Source organism: Notolepis coatsorum (genome assembly GCF_963971535.1).
Source record: "Notolepis coatsorum genome assembly, chromosome: 11".
In the NCBI taxonomy this organism is placed as follows: domain Eukaryota; kingdom Metazoa; phylum Chordata; class Actinopteri; order Aulopiformes; family Paralepididae; genus Notolepis; species Notolepis coatsorum.
Window position 1 is genome coordinate 111,906,658 of NC_140175.1, and position 12,907 is coordinate 111,919,564.

Below are 12,907 nucleotides of genomic sequence, written 5' to 3' on the forward strand. Positions count from 1 at the left end.
ACGGTCTCTCTCTCTAACGGTCTCTCTCTCTAACGGTCTCTCTCTCTAACAGTCTCTCTAACGGTCTCTCTCTCTAACAGTCTCTCTCTCTAACGGTCTCTCTCTCTCTAACGCTCTCTCTCTCTAACAGTCTCTCTCTCTAGCGGTCTCTCTCTCTAACGGTCTCTCTCTCTCTAGCAGTCTCTCTCTCTAACGGTCTCTCTCTCTAACGGTCTCTCTCTCTAACAGTCTCTCTCTCTAACAGTCTCTCTCTCTAGCAGTCTCTCTCTCTAACGGTCTCTCTCTCTAACGGTCTCTCTCTCCAGCGGTCTCTCTCTCTAACGGTCTCTCTCTCTAGCGGTCTCTCTCTCTAACGGTCTCTCTCTCTAACAGTCTCTCTCTCTAACGGTCTCTCTCTCTAGCGGTCTCTCTCTCTAACGGTCTCTCTCTCTAGCAGTCTCTCTCTCTAACGGTCTCTCTCTCTAGCGGTCTCTCTCTCTAACGGTCTCTCTCTCTAACAGTCTCTCTCTCTAACGGTCTCTCTCTCTAGCGGTCTCTCTCTCTAACGGTCTCTCTCTCTAACGGTCTCTCTCTCTAACGGTCTCTCTCTCTAGCGGTCTCTCTCTCTAACGGTCTCTCTCTCTAACAGTCTCTCTCTCTAACGGTCTCTCTCTCTAGCAGTCTCTCTCTCTAGAACGGTCTCTCTCTCTAACGGTCTCTCTCTCTAGCAGTCTCTCTCTCTAGCAGTCTCTCTCTCTAACAGTCTCTCTCTCTAACGGTCTCTCTCTCTCTAGCAGTCTCTCTCTCTAACGGTCTCTCTCTCTAGCAGTCTCTCTCTCTAACGGTCTCTCTCTCTCTAGCAGTCTCTCTCTCTAGAACGGTCTCTCTCTCTAACGGTCTCTCTCTCTAGCGGTCTCTCTCTCTAACGGTCTCTCTCTCTAACAGTCTCTCTCTCTAACGGTCTCTCTCTCTAGCAGTCTCTCTCTCTAGAACGGTCTCTCTCTCTAACGGTCTCTCTCTCTAGCGGTCTCTCTCTCTAACGGTCTCTCTCTCTAGCGGTCTCTCTCTCTAACAGTCTCTCTCTCTCTAGCGGTCTCTCTCTCTAACAGTCTCTCTCTCTAACGCTCTCTCTCTCTAACGGTCTCTCTCTCTAACAGTCTCTCTCTCTAGCGGTCTCTCTCTCTAACGGTCTCTCTCTCTAACGGTCTCTCTCTCTAACGGTCTCTCTCTCTAACGGTCTCTCTCTCTAACAGTCTCTCTCTCTAACGGTCTCTCTCTCTAACGGTCTCTCTCTCTAACGGTCTCTCTCTCTAACAGTCTCTCTCTCTAGCGGTCTCTCTCTCTAACGGTCTCTCTCTCTAACGGTCTCTCTCTCTAACGGTCTCTCTCTCTAGCGGTCTCTCTCTCTAACGGTCTCTCTCTCTAACGGTCTCTCTCTCTAGCGGTCTCTCTCTCTAACGGTCTCTCTCTCTAACGGTCTCTCTCTCTCTAGCAGTCTCTCTCTCTAGCGGTCTCTCTCTCTAGCGGTCTCTCTCTCTAACGGTCTCTCTCTCCAGCGGTCTCTCTCTCTAACGGTCTCTCTCTCTAGCAGTCTCTCTCTCTAACGGTCTCTCTCTCTAACGGTCTCTCTCTCTAACGGTCTCTCTCTCTAGCGGTCTCTCTCTCTAACGGTCTCTCTCTCTAGCAGTCTCTCTCTCTCTAACGGTCTCTCTCTCTAACGGTCTCTCTCTCTAACGGTCTCTCTCTCTAGCGGTCTCTCTCTCTAACGGTCTCTCTCTCTAACGGTCTCTCTCTCTAGCAGTCTCTCTCTCTAACGGTCTCTCTCTCTAACGGTCTCTCTCTCTAACGGTCTCTCTCTCTAACAGTCTCTCTCTCTCTAACGGTCTCTCTCTCTAGCGGTCTCTCTCTAACGGTCTCTCTCTCTAACAGTCTCTCTCTCTAACGGTCTCTCTCTCTAACAGTCTCTCTCTCTAACGGTCTCTCTCTCTAACGGTCTCTCTCTCTAACAGTCTCTCTCTCTAACGGTCTCTCTCTCTAACGGTCTCTCTCTCTCTAACGGTCTCTCTCTCTAACGGTCTCTCTCTCTCTAGCGGTCTCTCTCTCTAACGGTCTCTCTCTCTAACGGTCTCTCTCTCTAGCGGTCTCTCTCTCTAGCGGTCTCTCTCTCTAACGGTCTCTCTCTCTAACGGTCTCTCTCTCTAACGGTCTCTCTCTCCAGCGGTCTCTCTCTCTAACGGTCTCTCTCTCTCTAACGGTCTCTCTCTCTAGCGGTCTCTCTCTCTAGCGGTCTCTCTCTCTCTAGCGGTCTCTCTCTCTAACGGTCTCTCTCTCTAGCGGTCTCTCTCTAACGGTCTCTCTCTCTAGCGGTCTCTCTCTCTCTAACGGTCTCTCTCTCTCTAACGGTCTCTCTCTCTAGCGGTCTCTCTCTCTAACGGTCTCTCTCTCTAACGGTCTCTCTCTCTCTAACGGTCTCTCTCTCTAACGGTCTCTCTCTCTAACGGTCTCTCTCTCTCTAGCGGTCTCTCTCTCTAACGGTCTCTCTCTCTAGCGGTCTCTCTCTCTAGCGGTCTCTCTCTCTAGCGGTCTCTCTCTCTAACGGTCTCTCTCTCTAGCGGTCTCTCTCTCTCTAACGGTCTCTCTCTCTCTAACGGTCTCTCTCTCTAACAGTCTCTCTCTCTAGCGGTCTCTCTCTCTAACGGTCTCTCTCTCTAACGGTCTCTCTCTCTAACAGTCTCTCTCTCTAACGGTCTCTCTCTCTAACAGTCTCTCTCTCTAACGGTCTCTCTCTCTAGCGGTCTCTCTCTCTCTAACGGTCTCTCTCTCTAGCGGTCTCTCTCTCTCTAACGGTCTCTCTCTCTAGCGGTCTCTCTCTCTCTAACGGTCTCTCTCTCTAACGGTCTCTCTCTCTAGCGGTCTCTCTCTCTCTAGCGGTCTCTCTCTCTAACGGTCTCTCTCTCTAACGGTCTCTCTCTCTAACGGTCTCTCTCTCTAACAGTCTCTCTCTCTAACGGTCTCTCTCTCTAGCGGTCTCTCTCTCTAACGGTCTCTCTCTCTCTAACGGTCTCTCTCTCTAGCGGTCTCTCTCTCTCTAACGGTCTCTCTCTCTAACGGTCTCTCTCTCTCTAACGGTCTCTCTCTCTAACGGTATCTCTAACAGTCTCTCTCTAGCGGTCTCTCTCTCTAGCGGTCTCTCTCTCTCTAACGGTCTCTCTCTCTAGCGGTCTCTCTAGCAGTCTCTCTCTTTCCAGCAGTCTCTCTCTCTAACAGTCTCTCTCTCTAACAGTCTCTCTCTCTAACAGTCTCTCTCTCTAGCAGTCTCTCTCTCTAGCAGTCTCTCTCTCTCCAGCAGTCTCTCTCTCTAACAGTCTCTCTCTCTAACAGTCTCTCTCTCTAACAGTCTCTCTCTCTAGCAGTCTCTCTCTCTAACAGTCTCTCTCTCTAGCAGTCTCTCTCTCTCCAGCAGTCTCTCTCTCTAACAGTCTCTCTCTCTAACAGTCTCTCTCTCTAACAGTCTCTCTCTCTAGCAGTCTCTCTCTCTAACAGTCTCTCTCTCTAACAGTCTCTCTCTCTAACGGTCTCTCTCTCTAACGGTCTCTCTCTCTAGCGGTCTCTCTAACGGTCTCTCTCTCTAACGGTCTCTCTCTCTAACGGTCTCTCTCTCTAGCAGTCTCTCTCTCTAACGGTCTCTCTCTCTAGCAGTCTCTCTAACAGTCTCTCTCTCTAACGGTCTCTCTCTCTAGCAGTCTCTCTCTCTAACGGTCTCTCTCTCTAGCAGTCTCTCTAACAGTCTCTCTCTCTAACAGTCTCTCTCTCTAGCAGTCTCTCTCTCTAGCAGTCTCTCTCTCTAGCGGTCTCTCTAACGGTCTCTCTCTCTAACGGTCTCTCTCTCTAACGGTCTCTCTCTCTAGCGGTCTCTCTCTCTAACGGTCTCTCTCTCTAGCAGTCTCTCTAACAGTCTCTCTCTCTAACAGTCTCTCTCTCTAGCGGTCTCTCTCTCTAGCGGTATCTCTAACGGTCTCTCTCTCTAACGGTCTCTCTCTCTAACGGTCTCTCTCTCTAGCAGTCTCTCTCTCTAACAGTCTGTCTCTCTAACGGTCTCTCTCTCTAGCGGTCTCTCTCTCTAACGGTCTCTCTCTCTAACGGTCTGTCTCTCTAACGGTCTCTCTCTCTAACGGTCTCTCTCTCTAGCAGTCTCTCTCTCTAACAGTCTGTCTCTCTAACGGTCTCTCTCTCTAGCGGTCTCTCTCTCTAACGGTCTGTCTCTCTAACAGTCTCTCTCTCTAACGGTCTCTCTCTCTAGCGGTCTCTCTCTCTCTAGCAGTCTCTCTCTCTAACGCTCTCTCTCTAGCAGTCTCTCTCTCTAGCGGTCTCTCTAGCGGTCTCTCTCTCTAACAGTCTCTCTCTCTAATGGTCTCTCTCTCCAACGGTCTCTCTCTCTAGCGGTCTCTCTCTCCAACGGTCTCTCTAGCGGTCTCTCTTACCAATCCTGCGGGGGGGGTCTCGGAGGGGTGGAGTTGAAGCTAAGCCCCTCCTACCGGTCTGGCACAGAGCCAAGACCAGCAGGGTCTGAAAGGACATTCTGGAACCAATCATCACGCAGCAGCCGGGAGACACATCTAGACAGGACCAATCACAGAGAGAGAAACATGAGAGAAGACGTTAGCGTTGATCTGAAATCCTTCATCTATCTAAATTAATGTATGTTTATCCATTTAATTCATCTATAGCAGCGGTTCTCAAACTACGGGTCGCGACCCAAAGTGGGGTTGTGGGTAGGTATTTTTTACATCACAACACAACACATCACATAAAATAGACACATAAAAACATGTAAAAGTGGTGTGATATCATCATGTTAACCTATACCATTGCACAGGTAAGATGTGACATCACTTTAACCTATACAGTTATTTAAACTATTATTGGACTGAATTGTTCTACGCCTACAGAGAGATCATTACTAACGTCTGGGTGTGTCTCTGTGAATACAGGTCAAAGGTCGTTTACTAGCTAGAGACAATAGTAGTATTACTGGGCCTGTACAGAGAGTGAGACAATAGTAGTATTACTGGGCCTGTACAGAGAGTGAGACAATAGTAGTATTACTGGTCCTGTACAGAGAGTGAGACAATAGTAGTATTACTGGTCCTGTACACAGAGTGAGACAATAGTAGTATTACTGGGCCTGTACAGAGAGTGAGACAATAGTAGTATTACTGGGCCTGTACACAGAGTGAGACAATAGTAGTATTACTGGGCCTGTACAGAGAGTGAGACAATAGTAGTATTACTGGGCCTGTACAGAGAGTGAGACAATAGTAGTATTACTGGTCCTGTACAGAGAGTGAGACAATAGTAGTATTACTGGGCCTGTACAGAGAGTGAGACAATAGTAGTATTACTGGTCCTGTACAGAGAGTGAGACAATAGTAGTATTACTGGTCCTGTACAGAGAGAGTGAGACAATAGTAGTATTACTGGTCCTGTACAGAGAGTGAGACAATAGTAGTATTACTGGGCCTGTACAGAGAGTGAGACAATAGTAGTATTACTGGGCCTGTACAGAGAGTGAGACAATAGTAGTATTACTGGTCCTGTACAGAGAGTGAGACAATAGTAGTATTACTGGTCCTGTACAGAGAGTGAGACAATCGTAGTATTACTGGGCCTGTACAGAGAGAGTGAGACAATAGTAGTATTACTGGTCCTGTACAGAGAGTGAGACAATAGTAGTATTACTGGTCCTGTACAGAGAGAGTGAGACAATAGTAGTATTACTGGGCCTGTACAGAGAGTGAGACAATAGTAGTATTACTGGTCCTGTACAGAGAGTGAGACAATAGTAGTATTACTGGTCCTGTACAGAGAGTGAGACAATAGTAGTATTACTGGTCCTGTACACAGAGAGTGAGACAATAGTAGTATTACTGGTCCTGTACAGAGAGTGAGACAATAGTAGTATTACTGGTCCTGTACACAGAGAGTGAGACAATAGTAGTATTACTGGTCCTGTACAGAGAGTGAGACAATAGTAGTATTACTGGTCCTGTACAGAGAGTGAGACAATAGTAGTATTACTGGGCCTGTACAGAGTGAGACAATAGTAGTATTACTGGGCCTGTACAGAGAGTGAGACAATAGTAGTATTACTGGGCCTGTACACAGAGTGAGACAATAGTAGTATTACTGGGCCTGTACAGAGAGTGAGACAATAGTAGTATTACTGGTCCTGTACACAGAGTGAGACAATAGTAGTATTACTGGTCCTGTACAGAGAGTGAGACAATAGTAGTATTACTGGGCCTGTACAGAGAGTGAGACAATAGTAGTATTACTGGTCCTGTACAGAGAGAGTGAGACAATAGTAGTATTACTGGTCCTGTACACAGAGAGTGAGACAATAATAGTATTACTGGGCCTGTACAGAGAGTGAGACAATAGTAGTATTACTGGTCCTGTACAGAGAGTGAGACAATAGTAGTATTACTGGTCCTGTACAGAGAGTGAGACAATAGTAGTATTACTGGTCCTGTACAGAGAGTGAGACAATAGTAGTATTACTGGGCCCTGTACAGAGAGTGAGACAATAGTAGTATTACTGGTCCTGTACAGAGAGTGAGACAATAGTAGTATTACTGGTCCTGTACAGAGAGTGAGACAATAGTAGTATTACTGGTCCTGTACAGAGAGTGAGACAATAGTAGTATTACTGGTCCTGTACAGAGAGTGAGACAATAGTAGTATTACTGGTCCTGTACAGAGAGAGTGAGACAATAGTAGTATTACTGGTCCTGTACACAGAGAGTGAGACAATAATAGTATTACTGGGCCTGTACAGAGAGTGAGACAATAGTAGTATTACTGGGCCTGTACAGAGAGTGAGACAATAGTAGTATTACTGGGCCTGTACAGAGAGTGAGACAATAGTAGTATTACTGGGCCTGTACAGAGAGTGAGACAATAGTAGTATTACTGGTCCTGTACAGAGAGTGAGACAATAGTAGTATTACTGGTCCTGTACAGAGAGTGAGACAATAGTAGTATTACTGGGCCTGTACAGAGAGTGAGACAATAGTAGTATTACTGGTCCTGTACAGAGAGTGAGACAATAGTAGTATTACTGGTCCTGTACAGAGAGTGAGACAATAGTAGTATTACTGGTCCTGTACAGAGAGTGAGACAATAGTAGTATTACTGGTCCTGTACAGAGAGTGAGACAATAGTAGTATTACTGGTCCTGTACAGAGAGTGAGACAATAGTAGTATTACTGGTCCTGTACAGAGAGTGAGACAATAGTAGTATTACTGGTCCTGTACAGAGAGTGAGACAATAGTAGTATTACTGGTCCTGTACACAGAGTGAGACAATAGTAGTATTACTGGTCCTGTACAGAGAGTGAGACAATAGTAGTATTACTGGTCCTGTACAGAGAGTGAGACAATAGTAGTATTACTGGTCCTGTACAGAGAGTGAGACAATAGTAGTATTACTGGTCCTGTACAGAGAGTGAGACAATAGTAGTATTACTGGTCCTGTACAGAGAGTGAGACAATAGTAGTATTACTGGTCCTGTACAGAGAGTGAGACAATAGTAGTATTACTGGGCCTGTACAGAGAGTGAGACAATAGTAGTATTACTGGTCCTGTACAGAGAGTGAGACAATAGTAGTATTACTGGTCCTGTACAGAGAGTGAGACAATAGTAGTATTACTGGGCCTGTACAGAGAGTGAGACAATAGTAGTATTACTGGTCCTGTACAGAGAGTGAGACAATAGTAGTATTACTGGTCCTGTACAGAGAGTGAGACAATAGTAGTATTACTGGGCCTGTACAGAGAGTGAGACAATAGTAGTATTACTGGTCCTGTACAGAGAGAGTGAGACAATAGTAGTATTACTGGTCCTGTACAGAGAGTGAGACAATAGTAGTATTACTGGTCCTGTACAGAGAGAGTGAGACAATAGTAGTATTACTGGGCCTGTACAGAGAGTGAGACAATAGTAGTATTACTGGGCCTGTACAGAGAGTGAGACAATAGTAGTATTACTGGTCCTGTACAGAGAGAGAGACAATAGTAGTATTACTGGTCCTGTACAGAGAGTGAGACAATAGTAGTATTACTGGTCCTGTACACAGAGTGAGACAATAGTAGTATTACTGGGCCTGTACAGAGAGTGAGACAATAGTAGTATTACTGGTCCTGTACACAGAGTGAGACAATAGTAGTATTACTGGTCCTGTACAGAGAGTGAGACAATAGTAGTATTACTGGGCCTGTACAGAGAGTGAGACAATAGTAGTATTACTGGGCCTGTACAGAGAGTGAGACAATAGTAGTATTACTGGTCCTGTACACAGAGTGAGACAATAGTAGTATTACTGGGCCTGTACAGAGAGTGAGACAATAGTAGTATTACTGGTCCTGTACAGAGAGTGAGACAATAGTAGTATTACTGGGCCTGTACAGAGAGTGAGACAATAGTAGTATTACTGGGCCTGTACAGAGAGAGTGAGACAATAGTAGTATTACTGGGCCTGTACAGAGAGAGTGAGACAATAGTAGTATTACTGGGCCTGTACAGAGAGGGTGAGACAATAGTAGTATTACTGGGCCTGTACAGAGAGAGTGAGACAATAGTAGTATTACTGGGCCTGTACAGAGAGTGAGACAATAGTAGTATTACTGGTCCTGTACAGAGAGTGAGACAATAGTAGTATTACTGGTCCTGTACACAGAGTGAGACAATAGTAGTATTACTGGTCCTGTACAGAGAGTGAGACAATAGTAGTATTACTGGGCCTGTACAGAGAGTGAGACAATAGTAGTATTACTGGGCCTGTACAGAGTGAGACAATAGTAGTATTACTGGTCCTGTACAGAGAGTGAGACAATAGTAGTATTACTGGTCCTGTACAGAGAGTGAGACAATAGTAGTATTACTGGGCCTGTACAGAGAGTGAGACAATAGTAGTATTACTGGTCCTGTACAGAGAGTGAGACAATAGTAGTATTACTGGGCCTGTACAGAGAGTGCGACAATAGTAGTATTACTGGTCCTGTACAGAGAGTGAGACAATAGTAGTATTACTGGGCCTGTACGGAGAGTGAGACAATAGTAGTATTACTGGTCCTGTACAGAGAGAGTGAGACAATAGTAGTATTACTGGTCCTGTACAGAGAGTGAGACAATAGTAGTATTACTGGGCCTGTACAGAGAGTGAGACAATAGTAGTATTACTGGGCCTGTACAGAGAGTGAGACAATAGTAGTATTACTCGTCCTGTACAGAGAGTGAGACAATAGTAGTATTACTGGGCCTGTACAGAGAGTGAGACAATAGTAGTATTACTGGGCCTGTACAGAGAGTGAGACAATAGTAGTATTACTGGGCCTGTACTGAGAGTGAGACAATAGTAGTATTACTGGTCCTGTACAGAGAGTGAGACAATAGTAGTATTACTGGTCCTGTACAGAGAGTGAGACAATAGTAGTATTACTGGGCCTGTACAGAGAGTGAGACAATAGTAGTATTACTGGGCCTGTACAGAGAGTGAGACAATAGTAGTATTACTGGTCCTGTACAGAGAGAGTGAGACAATAGTAGTATTACTGGGCCTGTACAGAGAGTGAGACAATAGTAGTATTACTGGTCCTGTACAGAGAGTGAGACAATAGTAGTATTACTGGTCCTGTACAGAGAGTGAGACAATAGTAGTATTACTGGTCCTGTACAGAGAGTGAGACAATAGTAGTATTACTGGGCCTGTACAGAGAGAGTGAGACAATAGTAGTATTACTGGGCCTGTACAGAGAGTGAGACAATAGTAGTATTACTGGGCCTGTACAGAGAGTGAGACAATAGTAGTATTACTGGTCCTGTACAGAGAGTGAGACAATAGTAGTATTACTGGTCCTGTACAGAGAGTGAGACAATAGTAGTATTACTGGGCCTGTACAGAGAGTGAGACAATAGTAGTATTACTGGTCCTGTACAGAGAGTGAGACAATAGTAGTATTACTGGGCCTGTACACAGAGTGAGACAATAGTAGTATTACTGGGCCTGTACAGAGAGTGAGACAATAGTAGTATTACTGGGCCTGTACAGAGAGTGAGACAATAGTAGTATTACTGGTCCTGTACAGAGAGTGAGACAATAGTAGTATTACTGGGCCTGTACAGAGAGTGAGACAATAGTAGTATTACTGGGCCTGTACAGAGAGTGAGACAATAGTAGTATTACTGGGCCTGTACAGAGAGTGAGACAATAGTAGTATTACTGGTCCTGTACAGAGAGTGAGACAATAGTAGTATTACTGGGCCTGTACTGAGAGTGAGACAATAGTAGTATTACTGGTCCTGTACAGAGAGTGAGACAATAGTATCTACTATCTATTGTCTGATGTAGGCTACAATGCTACATATTAAACTACTAAATAAATGGATAATCAGAGTGATAGTCTACCGTCTATTGTGTAATTCAGAGATGTGTTTCCAAACACATTACATGTTAGAAAATAGTTACTGAAAACATGAGAAGAGACACGTTTGATGTGAATGAAATGTTCAAATGAAATGAGATTTTCTAAAACAATGTGTGCCATACTCCAGAGGGTATAGTTAAATAAGAAGAGAGATTTGGGTGGTCGAACCTAGTTTGCTAGTAGTTAGTCAATTAGCTTTCTAACCAAGTAGGGTCCATTTGATAGATTTGGTAGTTTATAGCTAAACATTTAAGCTAATGCTAACCACGCCATACTCCGTACACATTTTTCTGTGGTGTGACAAACTCAGAACTTTAATGTACATAATACTAAATACATGGAGAGTGATACTCTACTGTGTTTAATGTACATAATAATAAATACATTAGAGAGTGATATGTAGGCTATACGTTTGCGATGCTGTCCAAGTGTACTGTATGTGAGTCATGTTGTCATTGTATCATGTGTGTCTGTGTCTGTGTTGTACTGTGTTCTGTATGTGAGGTCATGTTGTCATTGTACCATGTGTGTGTTGTAGTATATACTGTAGCATGTGAGGTCATGTTGTCATTGTACCATGTGTGTGTTGTAGTATATACTGTAGCATGTGAGGTCATGTTGTCATTGTACCATGTGTGTGTTGTAGTATATACTGTAGCATGTGAGGTCATGTTGTCATTGTACCATGTGTGTGTTGTAGTATATACTGTAGCATGTGAGGTCATGTTGTCATTGTACCATGTGTGTGTTGTAGTATATACTGTAGCATGTGAGGTCATGTTGTCATTGTACCATGTGTGTGTTGTAGTATATACTGTAGCATGTGAGGTCATGTTGTCATTGTACCATGTGTGTGTGTTGTAGTATATACTGTAGCATGTGTGTCTGTTGTCCTGTCTACTGTATGTGAGTCATGTTGTCATTGTACCATGTGTGTGTTGTAGTATATACTGTAGTGTGAGGTCATGTTGGCTCTGTGTCTGTGTCTGTAGTGTGTCACTTTGTTTGTTTAACTCACCGTTTCCAGATCCAGCAGGTTGAGAATGAAGGCTGAATGTTTAACAGGTTAAAACTCTCTGCTGGTTGATGTGTTGAAAGTTGGTCTGTTGGTCTAAAACGTGCAGGTCAACCTGGTTACTTTAGTTTGTGGTGGAAACCTACGAGTGTGATGATGATGATGATGATGATGATGGTCCAGTTTCTCCGAGTTTGTAATGAAGTCGAGTCGCTCAGAAAACCAACCACACAATCAAACACTTCCGGTCACGTGGAGCTGTCAGGCTTCACAATAAGAGTCCCTGTCCCCGTCTTTATCCCCCACTCATTTTAACAACGGTCACAAAAGGTCATGCATGTAGCCGTATTGCTATTGTAAGACAAGAAGTTGTTCTTATTAATTAATTAATGTATTATTCATCACCCAAATTCCCAAAGGAAGTGCGCATAGGCGCTTCACCAAAACAAACCACATGAGGGCGCTCCGCTCCATATAACAATATTGATTGATTGATTGATTGAACATTTTATTAACAGATTGCAGAATGGGTACAATACAGTACAGCTCAATACACACAATTGTCTTAAGGGGATGCAGACCAGAGAAAGACTTTCATCTTGTTTACATCAGGGTCCCCCATTTTCAATTCATCATAATAACATATATGACATACAGATATACAGATAGACAGTACTGCTACATCTATACATTTATGACATACCAGATTTACAAATACAGTACTGTTTGTGATACAAGAAGAGTTTAAAAAAGAGTGTATATACATTTGACGAATAAACTGTACATTGGAGGAGGTTGGGTGGGCGGGGTGGGGGGCACTGTACATTGGAGGAGGTTGGGTGGGTGGGGTGGGGGGCACTGTACATTGGAGGAGGTTGGGTGGGCGGGGTGGGGGGCACTGTACATTGGAGGAGGTTGGGTGGGTGGGGTGGGGGGGACTGTACATTGGAGGAGGTTGGGTGGGTGGGGTGGGGGGGACTGTACATTGGAGGAGGTTGGGTGGGTGGGGTGGGGGGGACTGTACATTGGAATATCGACATCATGGATTATTGACATCACTGTCAATAACAGAACATTAAGCAGTTTACATGAACAACATGAAAACTAGTAAATAAAACACACACAAAAAAGACTGAAAGAAAAAACAAATCCCCCAGAGGTACACTTTACAGGGATGAAAGGATTATTCTGTTCATTCATAAACATCTAATTATCTTTTACACTTAAGAGTCCATTAGTGAATTTATATAATGTAAGACATCTAATAGTGAATTAAAGAGACAGATATTAATTTATATAATAAACTACACATATAAATAATATTTAAAAAGGGCTCGACGTCTGAAAGTAAACGGAACCGGAAATTGGATCAAAAACAGTACCGGAAGAAAGGCGGAAGTGACGTGTGTGCGCGGCGTGTGTGTTGG

At 44.4% G+C, this 12,907-nt stretch overlaps 1 protein-coding gene across 1 annotated transcript in view; it reads right to left on the reverse strand.

The window, feature by feature from the left end:
- pcyox1 (prenylcysteine oxidase 1) overlaps positions 1–11,660 on the reverse strand; it is a 60,305-nt gene extending 48,645 nt beyond the window's left edge. Inside the window, exons 1-2 of the mRNA XM_084324632.1 lie at positions 11,484–11,660; positions 4,461–4,595 (exon numbers count right to left, since the gene is read on the reverse strand). Coding sequence (XP_084180758.1) covers positions 4,461–4,572 — 112 coding nt within the window. The 5' untranslated portion in view covers positions 4,573–4,595; positions 11,484–11,660. The remainder of the gene's footprint in view (positions 1–4,460; positions 4,596–11,483) is intronic.
- Between the last annotated feature and the right edge of the window lie 1,247 nt (positions 11,661–12,907).